Source organism: Oreochromis niloticus, linkage group LG3 (genome assembly GCF_001858045.2).
Source record: "Oreochromis niloticus isolate F11D_XX linkage group LG3, O_niloticus_UMD_NMBU, whole genome shotgun sequence".
Lineage (NCBI taxonomy): Eukaryota > Metazoa > Chordata > Actinopteri > Cichliformes > Cichlidae > Oreochromis > Oreochromis niloticus.
In genome coordinates this window covers 46,829,990-46,849,955 of record NC_031967.2, presented here as the reverse complement: position 1 = coordinate 46,849,955, position 19,966 = coordinate 46,829,990, and the positions used below count along the sequence as shown (strand labels likewise).

The following is a 19,966-nucleotide window of genomic DNA, read 5'->3' as shown; positions in this document are numbered from 1 at the left end:
AGTCCAGCTATGAGTCCAGCTATGTTAACCTGCAACCAAATCTGCAGCTCCATACAGCAATGTTACGACTTGGATTATCTTATAACTTATAATTATAATTATTATTATTATTATTGTTATTATTATTATTATTATTATCATCAGACCAGGAAATATTTTTCCACTTATGGTGAGTCTGTGTGAAATCTAGCCTCAGTTTCCTGTTCTTAGCTGACAGAGGCAGCACCTGGTGTGGTCTTCTGCTGCTGTAGTCTGTCTGCTTCAAGGTTCAGTGTTCTGAGTACTCAGAGATGCTCTTCTGCAGATCTTGGTTGTAATAAGTGGTTATTTGACTCGCTATTGCCGTCCTATTAACATGAGGCAGGTTGTCCATTTTCCTCTGACCTCTGAGCTCAACAAAACACTTTCTCGCTGCTCACTGAATATTTTCTGTTTTTACAACAATCCTCTGTAAACTCTAGTGATGCATGTGTGGGAAACTCCCAGCAGATCAGCAGTTTCTGAAACACCAAGACCAGCCCCTCATGTTCAAAGTCCCTTAAATCAGCTTTGTTCTTCATTCTGATGCTCAGTTTGAACTTCATTGATGTCTTTATTGTATCTCCATGTCTAAATGACTGAGTTGCTGCCATGTGATTGGCTGATAGTGACTTTATAAATCCCTCGGGTGGGTTCCTCTGGCAAATTTTGTATGTAATGTGTATCTATATGTAATACCTGATGACAAATGATTGACAGCTTACACAATAAACAGATACAAGTGTGATGGTGGAAGTAGAAACACGTAGGGAACACAGCTGAGACAAATGATCAAGACACCACAAGACTAAACACACTGCACAAGAAACACAAGACTGCCAAAATAAAACAGGAACATGGTGAAACATGGACTGTGACAACAGGAGCTTGACACAGGGGTTGAGAAAAGGCAGACACAAGAGGGAGTGAGGACACACGAGAGAGAAACGGAGAGAGACATGTGTTGTGGAATTTTTGTAAATAGTCTGCAACATGGAAAGAGCTGTGGTCAAGCTATTTATTACTGTGCTCAGTAAAAGGGATACACACATCAAAACAACACAGGTCTAAGTTATTAGCGCTCTGACCTTGGGGCATCGCCGCACACCTTTTTTAACATCGCACAAACTGTGTATCTTTCAGTTACAACAGTCTTTTGTCCAACCCGGCTGTTGCTGAACAGAGAAGACTCCCGCTATCTTTTCCCAGGGCAGCACCTGGCGCTGGCTCTGAGCTTCATCCTTTTGAGCAAAGCGGTTAGCAGATAACAAAGTGAAACATTGTTAGGCCTAGCTAAGCTGTTTTTCATTTCACAAGGTCATACTGACACATACACGTACTTCATCTAAGCATGAAAAGGTTATACAAAAATCATACTTGGTGTTCGCTCGCTCTGTGGTATAGTATCACTTCCTGTTCCTGCTCAAACACAGTGGTGTTTCTGAGTAGCTTTTCTGCTTAGCAATTTAATTTAAATCTTTTGATACATCCCTTTTTCATAGTATAATCTTAACGTGCTTCATCTGAATCACCCTTTCTGTGTACTCACTACCTAATTTATAGCCAAAGTATTCACTCACTGTCTCTTTACTGTTTCGCTAGCTTAGCTTAGCTCGTAGCCGACTCGTTAGCACCATGGCTACTTCACCTGTCCCTCCTGCACTTTCCTGCTCATTGTGTCAGATGTTTAGTTACTCCTCGGCCTCCTTTAGCAGTAATGATACCTGTAATAAATGTAGCATATTTGCAGCTCTGGAGGCCAGGATTACTGAATTGGAGACTCGGCTTCGCACCCTTCATTCACCCGTAGCTAGCCAGGCCCCTGTAGCTGGTGCAGCCGAAGATAGCGTAGGCCCCGCTAGCTGTTCCCCGGCAGACCCCAAGCAGCTGGGGAAAGAGGGCGGCTGGGTGACGGTGAGGAGGAAGCATAGTCTTAAACTGAAGCCCCAGGTACACCACCAACCTGTTCATGTGTCTAACCGTTTTTCCCCACTCGGCGACACACCCGCCGGGGGTCAAACTCTGGTAATTGGTGATTCTGTTCTCAGACATGTGAAGCTAGAGACACCGGCAACCATAGTCAATTGTCTTCCAGGGGCCAGAGCAGGCGACATTGAAGGAAATTTAAAACTGCTGGCTAAGGGTAAACGTAAATACAGTAAGATCATAATTCACGTCGGCAGTAATGACACCCGGTTACGCCAATCGGAGGTCACTAAAATCAATATTGAATCGGTGTGTAACTTTGCAAAAACAATGTCGGACTCTGTAGTTTTCTCTGGTCCCCTCCCCAATCAGACCAGGAGTGACATGTTTAGCCGCATGTTCTCCTTAAATTGCTGGCTGTCTGAGTGGTGTCCCAGAAACGATGTGGGCTTCATAGATAATTGGCAAACCTTCTGGAGGAAACCTGGTCTTGTTAGGAGAGACGGCATCCATCCCACTTTGGATGGAGCAGCTCTCATTTCTAGAAATATGGACAAATTCATTAAACCCCCCAAAATATGACTATCCAGAGTTGGGACCAGGAAGCAGAGTTGCAGTCTTACACGCCTCTCTGCAGCTTCTCTCCTCCTGCTACCCCCCAAAAACCCATCTCCATTGAGACTGTGTCAGCTCCCAAAAAGACAAAAAACAAACTAAAAACCAGCAATAAACAACTTAAACATAAAAAATCACAAAGAAAGAACAATACAGTATCCACATCTGAACCAAAGAGTAAAACAGTGAAATGTGGATTATTAAATATTAGGTCTCTCTCCTCCAAGTCTCTGTTAGTACATGACTTAATAATTGATCAACAAATCGATTTACTCTGCCTTACAGAAACCTGGTTGCAGCAGGATGAGTATGTTAGTTTAAATGAATCAACACCCCCGAGTCATTCTAACTACCAGAAATCCCGAAGCACAGGCCGAGGGGGCGGTGTGGCAGCAATTTTTCACACCAGCCTATTAATTAACGAAAGACCAAGACAGACTTTTAATTCATTTGAAAGCCTGATGCTTAGCCTCGTCCACCCCAGCTGTAAAACTCAGAAACCAGTCTTACTTGTTATCATCTATCGTCCACCTGGGCCTTACACAGAGTTTCTCTCTGATTTCTCAGACTTTTTATCTGATTTAGTGCTCAGCTCAGATAAAATAATTATTGTGGGTGATTTTAACATCCATGTAGATGCTAAAAATGACAGCCTCAACATCGCATTTAATCTGTTACTAGACTCAATTGGCTTCTCTCAAAATGTAAAAGAACCCACCCACCACTTTAATCACACTCTAGATCTTGTTTTAACATATGGCATAGAAACTGAATATTTAACAGTGTTTCCTGAAAACCCTCTGCTGTCTGATCATTTCCTGATAACATTTACATTTACAATAATTGATTACACAGCAGTGGAGAGTAGACTTTATCAAAGTAGATGTCTTTCTGAAAGTGCTGTAACTAAGTTTAAGAATATAATCCACCCACTGTTATCATCTTCAATGCCCTGTACCAACATAGAGCAGAGCAGCTATCTGAACGCTACTCCAACAGAGGTCGATTATCTTGTTAATAATTTTACCTCCTCACTACGTACGACTCTGGATACTGTAGCTCCTGTGAAAACTAAGGCCTCAAATCCAAAGTCCCTGACTCCGTGGTATAATTCTCAAACACGTAGCCTAAAGCAGATAACTCGTAAGCTGGAGAGGAAATGGCGTGTCACAAATTTAGAGGATCATCATTTAGCCTGGAGAAATAGTTTGCTGCTTTATAAGAAAGCCCTCCGCAAAGCCAGAACATCTTACTATTCGTCACTGATTGAAGAAAATAAGAACAACCCCAGGTTTCTCTTCAGCACTGTAGCCAGGCTGACAAAAAGTCAGAGCTCTACTGAGCCAACCATCCCTTTAACGTTAACTAGTAATGACTTCATGAACTTCTTCACAAATAAAATTTTTATCATTAGAGAAAAAATTACCAATAATCATCCCACAGATGTAATATTATCTACAGCTACTCTTAGTACCATCGATGTTAAGTTAGACTCTTTTTCTCCAATTGATCTTTCTGAGTTAACTTCAATAATTAATTCCTCCAAACCATCAACGTGTCTTTTAGACCCCATTCCTACAAAACTGCTCAAAGAAGTCCTGCCATTAATTAATTCTTCGATCTTAAATATGATCAACCTATCTCTAATAATCGGCTATGTACCACAGGCCTTCAAGCTGGCTGTAGTTAAACCTTTACTTAAAAAGCCATCTCTAGACCCAGCTGTCTTAGCTAATTATAGGCCAATCTCCAACCTTCCTTTCATATCAAAAATCCTTGAAAGAGTAGTTGTCAAACAGCTAACTGATCATCTGCAGAGGAATGGCTTATTTGAAGCGTTTCAGTCAGGTTTCAGAGCTCATCACAGCACAGAAACAGCTTTAGTGAAGGTTACAAATGATCTTCTTATGGCCTCTGACAGTGGACTCATCTCTGTGCTTGTCCTGCTAGACCTCAGTGCTGCGTTCGATACTGTTGACCATAATATCCTATTAGAGCGATTAGAACATGCTGTAGGTATTACAGGTACTGCACTGCAGTGGTTTGTATCATATCTATCTAATAGACTCCAGTTTGTACATGTAAATGGAGAGTCCTCTTCAGACACTAAGGTCAATTATGGTGTTCCACAGGGTTCAGTGCTAGGACCAATTCTATTTACATTATACATGCTTCCCTTAGGCAACATCATTAGAAGACATAGCATAAATTTTCACTGCTATGCAGATGACACGCAGCTCTATCTATCCATGAAGCCAGGTAACACACACCAATTAGTTAAACTGCAGGAATGTCTTAAAGACATAAAGACCTGGATGGCCGCTAACTTCCTGCTTCTTAATTCAGATAAAACTGAGGTTATTGTACTCGGCCCTGAAAATCTTAGAAATATGGTATCTAAGCAGATTCTTACTCTGGATGGCATTACCTTGGCCTCCAGTAACACTGTGAGAAACCTTGGAGTCATTTTTGACCAGGACATGTCCTTCAATGCACATATTAAACAAATATGTAAGACTGCTTTCTTCCATTTGCGCAATATCTCTAAAATTAGAAATATCCTGTCTCAGAGTGATGCTGAAAAACTAGTTCATGCATTTATTACTTCCAGGCTGGACTACTGTAATTCACTATTATCAGGAAGTCCTAAAAACTCGCTGAGAAGCCTTCAGCTAATCCAAAATGCTGCAGCAAGAGTACTGACAGGGACTAGAAAGAGAGAGCATATTTCTCCTGTTTTGGCTTCCCTTCATTGGCTTCCTGTTAAATCCAGAATTGATTTCAAAATCCTGCTCCTCACATACAAGGTCTTAAATAATCAGGCCCCATCTTATCTTAATGACCTTGTAGTACCATATCACCCTATTAGAGCACTTCGCTCTTGCACTGCAGGCCTACTTGTTGTTCCTAGAGTATTTAAAAGTAGAATGGGAGGCAGAGCCTTCAGTTTTCAGGCCCCTCTTCTGTGGAACCAGCTTCCAGTTTGGATTCGGGAGACAGACACTATCTCTACTTTCAAGATTAGGCTTAAAACTTTCCTTTTTGCTAAAGCATATAGTTAGGGCTGGACCAGGTGACCCTGAATCCTCCCTTAGTTATGCTGCAATAGACGTAGGCTGCCGGGGATTCCCATGATGCATTGAGTTTTTCCCTTCCAGTCACCTTTCTCACTCACTATGTGCTAATAGACCTCTCTGCATCGAATCATATCTGTTATTAATCTCTGTCTCTCTTCCACAGCATGTCTTTCATCCTGTTTTCCTTCTTTCACCCCAACCGGTCGCAGCAGATGGCCGCCCCTCCCTGAGCCTGGTTCTGCCGGAGGTTTCTTCCTGTTAAAAGGGAGTTTTTCCTTCCCACTGTCGCCAAAGTGCTTGCTCATAGGGGGTCATATGATTGTTGGGTTTTTCTCTGTATTTATTATTGTGCTATCTACTGTACAATATAAAGCGCCTTGAGGCGACTTTTGTTGTGATTTGGCGCTATATAAATAAAATTGAATTGAATTGAATTGAATACAGTGAAATTCTAACCACATAAATCTAAATGTGAGGGCTAGGTAGAGTTTCCCATCACACATGATGGGCTGGGAAAACATGGAATGAAACGCAAAGAGGACAGAACAGGAAGACAAGACACAAACATGTAAGTGGGATACACAAAGGAGAGGGAGACTTTAACACAGGGGGAATGACAGGCTGACACACTGAAGACCCAACACTATAAACAGAGTGGGGAGACACAGACACGGGAGGAACCTGAACAGACAAGAACTAAACAGGAAAAACCAGGGGCGAACTCAAAATATAGAAAAAAACCCTCAAGACTAACTAATGAACTTTAAATAATAATCATAATAATGTCACCAAAACACAAGAAAACTCAAAATGCTGAGTCAGTTGACCCTGAACCATGACAGTTTCATCCTCATTGTGTACAGCTCTGGATACTGTGGCTCCTCTAAAGGAGAACGCCTTAAATCAGAGGAATTTGACTCCCTGGTATAACTCACAAACCTTAAATAGAATAGAATAGAATAGAATAGAATAGTATAGAATAGAATAGAATAATCCTTTAATTGTCCCACAAGGGGAAATTTGGTTGTAACAGCAGCCAGAAAGACACATATACAAACAAACAGTACACAGGACACAGAACAGAAACATACACAATTTTTTCTTACATATTTACAATGGACAATGGTTACTATAAACAGAGTACTGTACAGTTTTTAAATTAAATATAAATAACTACAGATAAGAGGCAAACCAGGTTTGTAGCTTGCCATCACCAGTCGTCCTCGCCTGTGATGAGGCCAACTATGGCAGAGTCGTCAGAGAACTTCTGTAGGTGGCAGCGTGGGGAGTTGATGGATAAGTCTGCAGTGTAGAGGGTGAAGAGGAACGGTGCCAGCACAGTTCCCTGTGGGGCCCCCGTACTGCAGACCAGCGTATCAGAGACACAGCCCTGTGACCTCACATACTGTGGACGTTCTGTGAGGTAGTCCAGTATCCACTGGGACATGTGGTGGTCCACTCCCGATAGCTCCAGCTTGTCCCTCAGAAGTTGTGGCTGGATGGTGTTGAAAGCACTGGAGAAATCAAAGAACATGATCCTCACAGTGCTTCCAGGCTTCTCCAGGTGAGTCAGAGCTCGGTGCAGGAGGTAGATGATGGCGTCCTCCACCCCGATGCCAGGCTGGTAAGCAAACTGCAGCGGATCCAATGAAGACCTCACCAGGGGGTGCAGATGGTTTAGAACCAACCTCTCGAGGGTCTTCATCAGATGCGATGTGAGGGCTACCGGCCTGTAGCTGCTGAGGTCCTTGGGATGGGAGGTCTTTGGTACCGGTACCACACAGGAGGTCTTCCACAGCTGTGGTACTTTCCCCAGTGACAGGCTCAGGTTGAACAGATAACCTAGGATGCCACACAGTTCATCTGCGCAGCACCTCAGGAGCCTGGAGCTGACGCCATCTGGACCTGCAGCCTTACGCACCTTGATCTTGCGAAGCTCGTTCCTCACTTGAAGTGCTGAGATATAAAGAGCGGGTTTTGGGGGAGGGGGGTGTATGTTGGAGTCCACAGAAGCCTGGGGTGGGTGTAATGACTGGGAGCTGGGAGGTGTGAAGCTGAGAGGTGTGAAGTCCTGAGATGAAGGACAGGCAGTCCCTGAAGATGATCAGGTAATTCATAAGCTGAAGATGTCTCAGTAATGCAGAAGATCTTCATTTAACCTGGAAAAAGAGAATGTTGCTCTATAAAAAGCCCTCTGTAAAGCTAGAACATCTTACTATTCATCACTGATCGAAGGACACTGATGGTTGGACAGAAGCAGTGATGTCAGCACATGGCTCACATCATACTTTAAAGATGAAATATTCCAAACAAATATATATATATCCACTGTGTGTGTGAAAGAGGCAGGAATTTCTCTGCATGCGGAGAAATCTGCTGTTAAACCAGAACAAATGAGCACATCTGTATTCACGCTCATATTCCTGTGTATCATGTGGTACTGTATGTTGCTTATTATGACACACTTCAGTGGTTTGAGTTAGGGGTGGGCGAAATAAACGATATACGATAGAAACGATACAAATTTGGCCAACGATAGAGATTTTGACTATACTGCTCTATCACGATAGCGCATGTTGATGATGTCATCAAGCTGCACCTGTTTTGGTCGAAAGCATCGCAGCGGCTACAAGCATTATCCTCTGCAAATTATGCTGGGTGACAGTCATAGCAAAGAGATGAAGCACTTTTGAAATATAGGGAAAGGAAAAACTGCGCTTCCTCCACTTCCGTAACATTGATTCAATAATGTTGAATTCTCTCGCAGCTGCTCTATTTCCATGTTGTTGCAGTATATTAATAAGTAACCTCGTATTGTGGATGAATAATCTCAGTTGTTCTCCTGATTGAAGTTTGGCCCATGTATAGCATCCTGCTATGTGATTGCATTTGTGCCGAACCACCAGAATCCCTCACGTTAACTTTTATCGAGTGGAAAAAAAAGTTGGCGTTTATCCTCCAGTTTCACTGTGCTAATGTTATGCTAACATAGCTGTGTCGCTAGCAATCACGTAGCACAACATTATATACCAGGTAGTCCAACTTTAGTAACCCTGCAAACGCCACTGCTGTTTAGTTTTCTGTCTTCATTTATGTTGGAAGTGGTAGCAGAGCTGTACGTTTTAATTAGTTTCAAAAATTTCTCAGTCAGAACATGGTATGTCATGTTTAGATGGAAACTAGTGAGCTAACTTCCTGTTAACTTGTAGCTCCGTTAAATTTAATAAATCCTGTTTTCATGGATGCCTGGATGTTAAACCTAATTGTTACACCCGGTAAAGCAGCAATGCTGATGATTTTATTAAAGATGAAAGAATTTAGATCGTTTTTAACTCTCAGTGTTCGTTTGACTTTGAGACATGAAGCGGACGGAGTTTTGGACCCAGATTACTCCACGAAGCTCCTCACTACAGCAGCCGTAATGCTCTGACAATCCATCAAGCAGTGCGGCTTACCAAAGTTGTACTAAAACATTTTTTAACAGATTTCTGCACGCCAAAATTGGTTCGAGGTCAGTAAGCACAACCAGAATTTATACATAAGGCACACTCTCGATTTTTGAGAAAATTAAAGGATTTTAAGTGTGGCTCAAGAGTTGGGAGTTCGCCTTGTAATCGGAAGGTTATCGGTTCGAGCCCCGGCTCAGACAGTCTCGGTCATTGTGTCCTTGGGCAAGACACTTCACCCGTTGCCTACTGGTGGTGGTCAGAGGGCCCGGTGGCGCCAGTGTCCGGCAGCCTCGCCTCTGTCAGTGCGCCCCAGGGTGGCTGTGGCTACAACGTAGCTTGCCATCACCAGTGTGTGAATGTGTGTGTGAATGGGTGAATGACTGGATATGTAAAGCGCTTTGGGGTCCTTAGGGACTAGAAAAGCGCTATATAAATACAGACCATTTACCATTTACCTTATAGTGTGGAAAATACGTTATACAGAAGAAAAGAATATATCGCGATATATATCGTTACCGCACGTGCTTCAAATTATATTGCGATATGGATTTTAGGCCATATTTTTAGTCATATTTTCGTATTTTAACACATTTCTGTTCATTCACATATACACAGAGGAGAAGAACCATCTCACACTGGTAAATAGACTGATTCTTATATAGCGCTTTTCTACTCTCCCAGAGTACTCAAAGCGCTTTATACAACATGCCACATTCACCCAATCACACAACCTTTCTGCTATACCTAGTGCCTCCTAACTACATTCAGACATTCATACTCCAATGAGCAACTTACCCAGGGATACTAATTTCTTGTCCAAGGACACTTGGCATGCAGACTGGAGCCAGGGATCGAACCACTAACCTTTCGATCAGTAGGTGATCCGAGGTCTGTAGGTGCTCTACCGCTTGAGCTACAGCCACCCCAACATACAGGGAGTGCAGAATTATTAGGCAAGTTGTATTTTTGAGGAATAATTTTATTATTGAACAACAACCATGTTCTCAATGAACCCAAAAAACTCATTAATATCAAAGCTGAATGTTTTTGGAAGTAGTTTTTAGTTTGTTTTTAGTTTTAGCTATTTTAGGGGGATATCTGTGTGTGCAGGTGACTATTACTGTGCATAATTATTAGGCAACTTAACAAAAAACAAATATATACCCATTTCAATTATTTATTTTTTACCAGTGAAACCAATATAACATCTCCACATTCACAAATATACATTTCTGACATTCAAAAACAAAACAAAAACAAATCAGCGACCAATATAGCCACCTTTCTTTGCAAGGACACTCAAAAGCCTGCCATCCATGGATTCTGTCAGTGTTTTGATCTGTTCACCATCAACATTGCGTGCAGCAGCAACCACAGCCTCCCAGACACTGTTCAGAGAGGTGTACTGTTTTCCCTCCTTGTAAATCTCACATTTGATGATGGACCACAGGTTCTCAATGGGGTTCAGATCAGGTGAACAAGGAGGCCATGTCATTAGTTTTTCTTCTTTTATACCCTTTCTTGCCAGCCACGCTGTGGAGTACTTGGACGCGTGTGATGGAGCATTGTCCTGCATGAAAATCATGTTTTTCTTGAAGGATGCAGACTTCTTCCTGTACCACTGCTTGAAGAAGGTGTCTTCCAGAAACTGGCAGTAGGACTGGGAGTTGAGCTTGACTCCATCCTCAACCCGAAAAGGCCCCACAAGCTCATCTTTGATGATACCAGCCCAAACCAGTACTCCACCTCCACCTTGCTGGCGTCTGAGTTGGACTGGAGCTCTCTGCCCTTTACCAATCCAGCCACGGGCCCATCCATCTGGCCCATCAAGACTCACTCTCATTTCATCAGTCCATAAAACCTTAGAAAAATCAGTCTTGAGATATTTCTTGGCCCAGTCTTGACGTTTCAGCTTGTGTGTCTTGTTCAGTGGTGGTCGTCTTTCAGCCTTTCTTACCTCGGCCATGTCTCTGAGTATTGCACACCTTGTGCTTTTGGGCACTCCAGTGATGTTGCAGCTCTGAAATATGGCCAAACTGGTGGCAAGTGGCATCTTGGCAGCTGCACGCTTGACTTTTCTCAGTTCATGGGCAGTTATTTTGCGCCTTGGTTTTTCCACACGCTTCTTGCGACCCTGTTGACTATTTTGAATGAAACGCTTGATTGTTCGATGATCACGCTTCAGAAGCTTTGCAATTTTAAGACTGCTGCATCCCTCTGCAAGATATCTCACTATTTTGGACTTTTCTGAGCCTGTCAAGTCCTTCTTTTGACCCATTTTGCCAAAGGAAAGGTAGCTGCCTAATAATTATGCACACCTGATATAGGGTGTTGATGTCATTAGACCACACCCCTTCTCATTACAGAGATCCACATCACCTAATATGCTTAATTGGTAGTAGGCTTTCGAGCCTATACAGCTTGGAGTAAGACAACATGCATGAAGAGGATGATGTGGACAAAATACTCATTTGCCTAATAATTCTGCACTCCCTGTATAGTCCAAATGTACCTATAGCTTTTGTTATACTTGTCGACATACTCCAAGTATCAGATCTGGTCATAAGGGGAGTCATGTGATTACACACCAACTTCCATGCTCTTCTTTTTGAATAACACGGTTACTGTCTACTTTATTCAGGAGCATCACAAACCACAAGAAGGAAGTGGACTGAAGCAGAAATAAAGGCTGTGGAGAAGACTCTAATGGAGTACATCAGCTCTGGAAAGGTTCCTGGGAAGGCAGAGTGTCTCAAATGTATTGAGACTTCACCATTAGCATTGAAAGAGAGACGTTGGGAGGGAGTTAAGTTTTACGTGAAAAACCGAATTGATGCTTTAAAGCGAGAGTCTGTGAAAAGAAGGTAAGAAGCTAATGTCAAACAAATGGAACATAAACAGCTTCAGTTACAGCAGTTAAAATTTTCTCCTGTTTAGAGAAAAAAAAGGATTGTTCATTTCAACCAGGCAATTGTCACGGTGCTGGGTCGGGGACCCAGTGTTCTATCTTTGTTATTGCGGGCTCATGTTTTGGTCCTTTTGCCCCTTGTGTTATGCTGTGACCCCTCTGTTCTGTGTCCTGTCATCCCTGCCTGTGGGCTCCCTCTGTTCCAGTTTAGTCAGGTCCCTGTGTTAAGCCCATGTCTCTAAGTCTGTCTTCGCATGTGTGTTTTCTGTTTTACTTTGAAGTTCTGTGCCTCATGTGGATGTGTCTTGCTTTGCCCTCGTCTTTGTGATTTGTATCAGCTGTGTTCCTCGTGTGTTCTGACGCTCCTTGTTATTCCCCTGTGTATTTATGTCGGCGTCTCCCTCAGTTACATGTCGCATCGTACCCTCACCCTGCTGTGTTTCCGCCCGTGTATCCTGCCTGCTATTTCCTCAGTTTATATTCTCAGTTTAAGTTAGTTTGTGTTCAGCAATAAAGCTGCTTTTTCGGTTCACTTTCGTCTCCGTGAGTCTGCATTTTGGGTCCACCATTTCCTGCGCGTCTACACACAGCCATGACAGCAATGGTACATTAGTATTGAAAAGATTGTTTTCTTTGCTGTTCAGGTTAAGTTTGAGCAGGGAGTTTTCTCTCACATTTAACTGCAACTATATAATTTGCTGTAGACTGAATTAAAGGGTCTGTGAACCCTTTCTAAAACCATGCGAGTATAACATGTGACCATACTTGTTTATACTAAGTTTTCTTTTCAGTCCATGTGTGCCTTTAGGTTTAGTGTATTAATACTTTGAGTTTATGCAAGCATGAGATGGAGAATTTGTTTTTGATTGGTGGTGTCTTTTTAAATTATTATTGAATTTGGAAGGCTAATTATAATGATTAGTAGGGGTCTGCAAAATCTAAAATAAATATAAAAAAATATTGATAAATTATATTTGGATAAGATTAGATAATATTGGCCACATTAATCATACAATTAAGGCAGAATTGTTGTACTGAAGTAGTCTTAATTAGGCTGGGGTCTAAAATACAAAAGTGATTAAAACTGTCTTAATGTCTTCTCACATTCACTGTTTTTAAATGGGTAGACCACATGAAGCAGAATGTTAAATGTATGAGCACATTATACATATTAAATCTTCAGTATTTGGTATCCCCATGTGGTATTTTGATATTTCAGTATTTCTTTTTATACTGTATATCTAAAAGATAAGTTGGGAAGCTAAGCTCTTTAGTTGAAACATTTTTTATTGAAAGCAGAGGCCATTGCGCAACTTTTCCAGTGAACAAATACAAGGGGTAATGACAAAATAACAAAAACAATATAAAAATCAATAAATAAAAATATGTAGCAGACACCATTCTCTGAAATCCAACCAGCACTTGAAAGCTTTTTCATTATACCAGCTTTGATTACTCTGGGTTGTAAATTCCTATAAATAGACCCTCTAACTGTAAACGTGCAACTATGTCACCTGGTGGTGGTTTGTGAAAAGACATAAAAGCTGTGTCCCCACCAGGTAGAAAAACCTGACAAAACTTGGATTTTGTAAATTTAACAAATTGTGGTACCAAAATAGATGTTTGGGCCCTAAAAAAATTAAGAGTTCAAATTATGCCTTAATAATACCTGTATTACATTTAGAAATGTTGTGTCCCCACGCGTAACCTCCTAGATGGAAGTCCCCACGTGGCTGGAAAAACGTGTATGTGTGTGTGCGCGTGTGTGTGTGTTCACTAAAGTGGAGTTAAATTTATAATTGACCTGCTAGCATGTGGTTTATTGCCATACAGTCTAATTTAATGCACATTTCATATTACAAGTATCAAGGGAGTATCAGTTGTACACTGTAAAATGTAATATTGTGTTTAATTAAAAATATTAAATAGGCTGAACTCAGTTTTTATCAATTTGTTATTAGAACTCAATTTAAATAAGTTACCAGTACTTTTTATGCAAAAATGCTGATAAACTCCATTTATTTGAGTTGTCTTAACTTAGAATAACTAAGTAAGCTGGAAGTTTTGCTTCTCAGTGCGGAAGGATGAAAGATGTGTTTTGAAAATGCCACGTGACTACCGTCCTCCTCCCTCTCGGATCAGTCCGCATGTTCACGGTGCATTTTTTATGGAATATGTTGAGCAAACCTGGAGAAGCGTCAGCTCAAGATATTATTGTTGTCATTGCTGTGGATCTTTACCTGATACACTGACTTGGTGAGTAAATGTTTACTCTTATTCAAACTGATTTTGTGGCTTCTCTTAGTTTAGCACCAGGTTTAAAATCTTGCTAGCTAGTTAGTGTTAGCCTAGCGTTGCTGCTGCCGCTGGGCTCATGTTACTTAAAAATTAACACCACAGCCTTAAAAACCTTACATAAAACTATGTGGTGAAATTTTCTGTTGATTGTTTGAAATAAATAAGTGAGATAAGAGCCCAGACAAAATTCTTCGGGAGGTGCAGCCGTTAGGGGTGGGGTAGGTGTGGGACGTGGGGGGTGGATAACAGAGCTCTCCGAAAACGTGGAAGCACTTTTGCAAATATGTGATATTTTGATAAATTAAGTAGATATTTGAGCATTACATAGCTACATTGTCGCCTGAAAATATCTTAAAAGGTTATTTTGTGACCCAGAAAGGGTAGTCTGGGGAAAAGGAGGATGGCATTTGTCGCCGCGGTTGTCGGAGCCTGTGCGTACTTGTAAGCGCGGCAATGGCGGAGGAGCGCCGCTGAAAAACTTATTACTTTTTCTGGGTCACAAAATAAACTTTTAACATATTTTCAGGCGAGAATGTAGCTGTGTAAATTTCAAATATCTGCTCGATTTATCAAGACATCACATATTTGCAAAAATGCTCCGACGTTTTCGGAGACGTCTATTTTTTTTTTCATGCTTTGTGGCAGCTTTAGAACATCTGTGGCATCTATTAATGTCAAATCTAGCCTTTATTTAACAACATAAGCAAACTCTATGTTACAATGATTGCACAGCCATTAAGGATCAAATCAGTTTCTGAAAAATGTTCTGTTTTTTCTCCCTCTGCTTGCTTCTTACTGTCTTTGAGGCTCGGGACCAGCACTCCTGTTGTTGGACAGAAAGACATCAACTCAGTGGTAAGTATTTTGGTTTTCCAATATATTAGCAACTGTCAGTGACATTTATATTAATCAGGCTGAACTTTAATCATACTTTAGATCAGCCTGTTTTACTTATTGTTTTGTTTGTGCTTTGGTTTGGGGAAGTTGTTTCTTTACTGATCTTTTCCTGTCTTCTGTTATTAGACTTGTGATATGACTGCACTGTGCTGTTGCTGGTGACTCCAGTTAATTCTACAAGACATGCTGTGTAAGTGAACAAACAACAACAACAGTTTGGTCTGCATTTCTTGAAAGATCACATCCCCCAAACTTAGTTTAGAGGGTCTACACTGTATATAGTGAAGTCGGCAAGTTTTCTAACAGCAAAATCTGTTTTGTGCCCAAAATCATTTTGCACATCATTAGAATGAAAGTTATTGGCCATGTTTGCATAGCCCTTTTTTAAAATGATGCTTTCATGACATTATTGTGTGTTGGGTGGTGGTCAGGGCTATGCAGACTGACAATTTGGGACATTGAATGTCACCTCTCCGGTGGGGAGGGAGCCTGAAATTGTCTAAATTGGAGTCTGTTCTATACCAAATGCAGAAAAAAATGTTTTAAGAAAGCAATTAAGTTCATGTTCCAAAAAATATGATTGTTTGCTTGCAGGACAACAGGAGAGATGAGTCCTCCGTCACAGATGGTGTGGTCAGTGAAGATGGTCGCCTGCAGGTTCAAGCTCATTGCATCTCCAACCCACATCCACTGCCACTGTACTTAAGGGAAGTTAAAGACTTTCTTCTGCACCTACATTTGGATCACCTCGATCCATGACAGTCATTCAGGCAGTAATGTCTGGACTGGAAACAAGCCATCCTTAAAATAATACAACATTCCAGCTCATGTGTTGGAATGGAAAACAAATGTGTTGTTTAAATTAGAGACTGCACTTGTGACAGAACAATAAATATTTTATTTTGATTATATAAGTAATGTAAGTACAAAACAAACTGTGGTAGACCTAAACTTATTTTCAGAATAATTACATCTGAGACTTTGTTTCATTGTAAAATTATAACAGTGATGGCAATATAATTGTTTGTTGTTCAGCAGAACAGTGTCCAGTATGTTGGCTGTTATACTTTGTTGTGTTTGAAAATAAAAGTTGGGCTCATTTTAACATCATTACAAAAATTGTTGTTAATTATTTTTAATCATATTCAGGTTACCACAAATTGTTTTTTCATTTAGTTGAACTTAACATGTTTGTCAGTAGGTAAACAATTAGTATTGTACAGTCAGAAATATCAAGTTATTGTTAATACTGCAGATTTGCAATCTATAAGTTGTCCTAACAGTCATCTTAAGTAAGCTTTACTTAGTTTTTTTGAGGCAACGAGTTTCCATAATTTTTTTGAGTTCTGGGAACTAACACGGCTGTACAGTGTACTCAAAATGAGTATTGCCCTAACTTGGTCATCTTACGTAAACTTGATCCAATTTTTTTGAGTTCTGGGAACAAATGAGCTTGTACAGAGTACTCAAAATAAATAAGTTGTCCTAACTTAGTCATTTTTAGCTAAGCTTTACTCAATTTTTTTGAGGCAACGAGTTTCCATAATTTTTTTGAGTTCTGGGAACTAATTAGATTTTACAGTGTAGGTAATAACAGAAACCCAGGGCTCCTCTCAATAGAAGGTGGGACAGGTGTTACACTTATTTCTGTTCTTTCTGCTCTTTAACACCACATAGAAATATTTCATATCTGGAAGAAAGCAAGAGCTTCTGGCTGTGGCTTAATTAAACCAACAAAGAGCTCCAGAAAACTCATGATGAACAATATTTTTCTTTTTTAAGCAAAAATTCCTTCATCACATCTTCTTCAATTTTAATATTTTATGTTTAATCACATTTAATGTTAATAAACAACATTTCTGACTAAAATAATCAATGAATGAATGAAAGTGTGTTTCAGAGAATAAAGAGGAGGACTTAAAGTCAAAAGATAAATTCCATCTAGAGTTGTTGTTTGTGTCAGACAGAATTTAATGTTGTTGTTGGTCTGATGGAAAAGTGGCTGCTGTTACAGTAACTCAGGGATGGGAAACTCCAGGCCTCGAGGGCCAGTGTCCTGCAGGTTTTAGATGTGTAATTGATCCAATACAGCTGATTTAAATGGCTAAATTACCTCCTCAACATGTCTTGAAGTTCTCCAGAGTAAATCCACCTGTGTTTGTGTGACTGCATTACACTCCCACTGCTGTGGAACCTGAACAATAACCAGAACAAAGTCTGAAATAAAAACTGCCAAACAGCTGCACCACTGAGTCACACTTTATTTTCTAAGCTTGAGAAAAGGTTTCGTTTCTGATCCGCGATGAACGTCTGCACTCTGCTGTCACACTCATACTGAGTGATGTTCCGGCCTATATGTCACTGAAATGCTACAAACCAGGAAACAGGATGTTGTTCTTCCTCAGTAAAGAGAGATGCACAGACAATCAGACTGAGTTCAGACCAAACTAGCAGCTTCCTCTGAGTGAGTCCAGCTACAGGAGAGAAAAGTGGAAAACTCCAACACTGCTGCTTCAAGCTGCTGACGCTCCACACACTGAATGTGAGTTTGAGCAAAAACACGACTCAAAAGAAGTTTCAGTGAAGGTCGTAGAGGAGGGAGGGGAGCCAGGACTGACTGTACTTCCTGTCTGCTGTTTTCAGCTTCACTCACAGACTCAATGGCTTCCAGTTTAGAGAAGGATCTCTGCTGTCCGGTCTGTCAGGAGGTCTTCAAAGATCCTGTTCTTCTGTCATGTAGCCACAGCTTCTGTAAAGACTGTCTGAAGAGATCGTGGAGAGAGAGAACAACACACGAGTGTCCAGTTTGTAAGAGAAGAGCTTCAAGGTCAAAACCACCTTCAAACCTGGCTTTAAAGAACCTGTGTGAGTCATTCTTACAGGAGAGAGATCAGAGAGCTTCAGAGGCTCTCTGCTGTCTGCACTCTGAGAAACTCAAACTCTTCTGTCTGGACCATCAGCAGCCAGTGTGTGTCGTCTGCAGAGACTCAGAAAAACACACCAATCACAGATTCAGACCCATCGATGAAGCTGCACAACAACACAAGAAGGAACTTCAGGAAACTCTGGAGCCCTTAAAGAAGAAGTTAAAGGTTTGTGAAGAAGTTCAAGTGAAGTTTGGTCAAACAGCAGAACACATTAAGGTCCAGGCCCGACACACAGAGAGGCAGATTAAGGAGCAGTTTAAGAAGCTTCACCAGTTTCTAGCAGAGGAAGAGGAGGCCAGGCTGGCTGCACTGAGGGAGGAAGAGGAGCAGAAGAGTGGGATGATGAAGGAGAAGATGGAGGCTCTGAGCAGAGAGATAGCAGCTCTTTCAGACACAGAGCCACAGAGGAGGAGCTGAGAGCTGAAGACGTCTCATTCCTGCACAACTACAAGGCTGCAGTGGAAAGAGTCCAGCGCTGCCCCCTGCTGGATGATCCACAGCTGCCCTCAGGAGCTCTGATAGACCAGGCCAAACACCTGGGCAACCTGACCTTCAACATCTGGAACAACATGAAGGACATGGTCTCCTACACTCCTCTCATTCTGGACCCAAACACTGCTCATCCAAACCTCATCCTGTCTGAAGATCTGACCAGTGTGAGACGAGGAGATGAACAGCAGCTTCCTGATACTCCAGAGAGGTTTGATTATTCCTGCTCTGTCCTGGGCTCTGAGGGCTTTAACTCAGGGACTCACAGCTGGGATGTTGATTTTGGAGACAGTACATGGTGGGCTCTGGGTGTGTTAGCAGAGTCTGTGCAGAGGAAGGGATACATTGAGTCTGGATTATGGAGATTATGGTTTTCTACAGGTAAATACTCAGCACACTCACCATCAGCTAAAACTGATCTCTCAGTAGAGAAGAAGCTCCAGAGGATCAGAGTGAATCTGGACTGGAACAGAGGAAAGCTGTCGTTCTCTGATCCTGATACTAACACACACATACACACCTTCACACACACTTTCACTCACAGGATGTTTCCATACATTAACAGTGGTGGTAAAGTGAAGGTGTTGCCGGTGAAGGTGTCAGTGGAGCAGATGAGTTTCAGTTTCTGCTGTCCACCTTTTCACATGGAAAATCCTTTCATGTTTCCTTACTGAATGACTCCCCAAACTAGATTTGAAATTCTATCCAGTTTCTAATCATTACAAGTGATTCATGTTTCTATTTGATGTGTGTAAATGGAGATGAGTTAGTTTGCTGGGATATGGACTGACATGTGTTGAATGGGAGGAGCAGTTTGTTGTTGTCTTCTTGTCTGTTTATGACAACAATAAATATATTGTTGAAAGAATGATTCATGTTTAACTCCATATATGAAATGTTTCTGATCTTTGAATTCTGTTTGATTAAAGACTTTCTTCATGACACAAATGAGATTTCAGTGTATTAATAGAACTAAATAAGCTCAGAGTTGAAAGGCTGGAGTATTATGTACGTGCTTCACTGTCAGTATCTTCAGGGGGATTCAAAGGGAAACATTAAACTGCTGTAATGAGATAAACTAGTTGGGCTGAACACACTTATCTGTAGTTTGTCTCCATCCAGGATCATCAGAATATAATGAACATGTGTGAAGAGCCAAAAAATGCTGCTGTTTGTCGATTCGTTTCATTTATCTAAACTTTCAGCCACTAATTTTGCAGATTAAACAAACACAGTTTCATTTAGTATGAAGAAATCCTCATTTTTAATAATAATAATAATAATAATAGTTTTATAAAGCACTTTCAATGTAGCAGTAGTAGTAAGCAATAAGGTCATAACTTCTTAAAGATCTAATCAAGA

General features: G+C 41.1%; 1 protein-coding gene and 1 pseudogene across 1 annotated transcript; both read left to right on the top strand.

The window, feature by feature from the left end:
* Positions 1-1,653: 1,653 nt before the first annotated feature.
* On the top strand, positions 1,654-2,508 carry LOC112846187 (uncharacterized; the record flags this gene model as incomplete). The annotated part of the gene is made up of 1 exon (XM_025905526.1): positions 1,654-2,508. A coding segment is annotated over exon 1 (855 nt), but the record flags the coding sequence as incomplete, so codon positions are not given.
* A 15,070-nt stretch (positions 2,509-17,578) lies between these two features.
* On the top strand, positions 17,579-19,469 carry LOC109199344 (nuclear factor 7, brain-like; annotated as a pseudogene).
* The last annotated feature ends 497 nt before the right edge of the window (positions 19,470-19,966 follow it).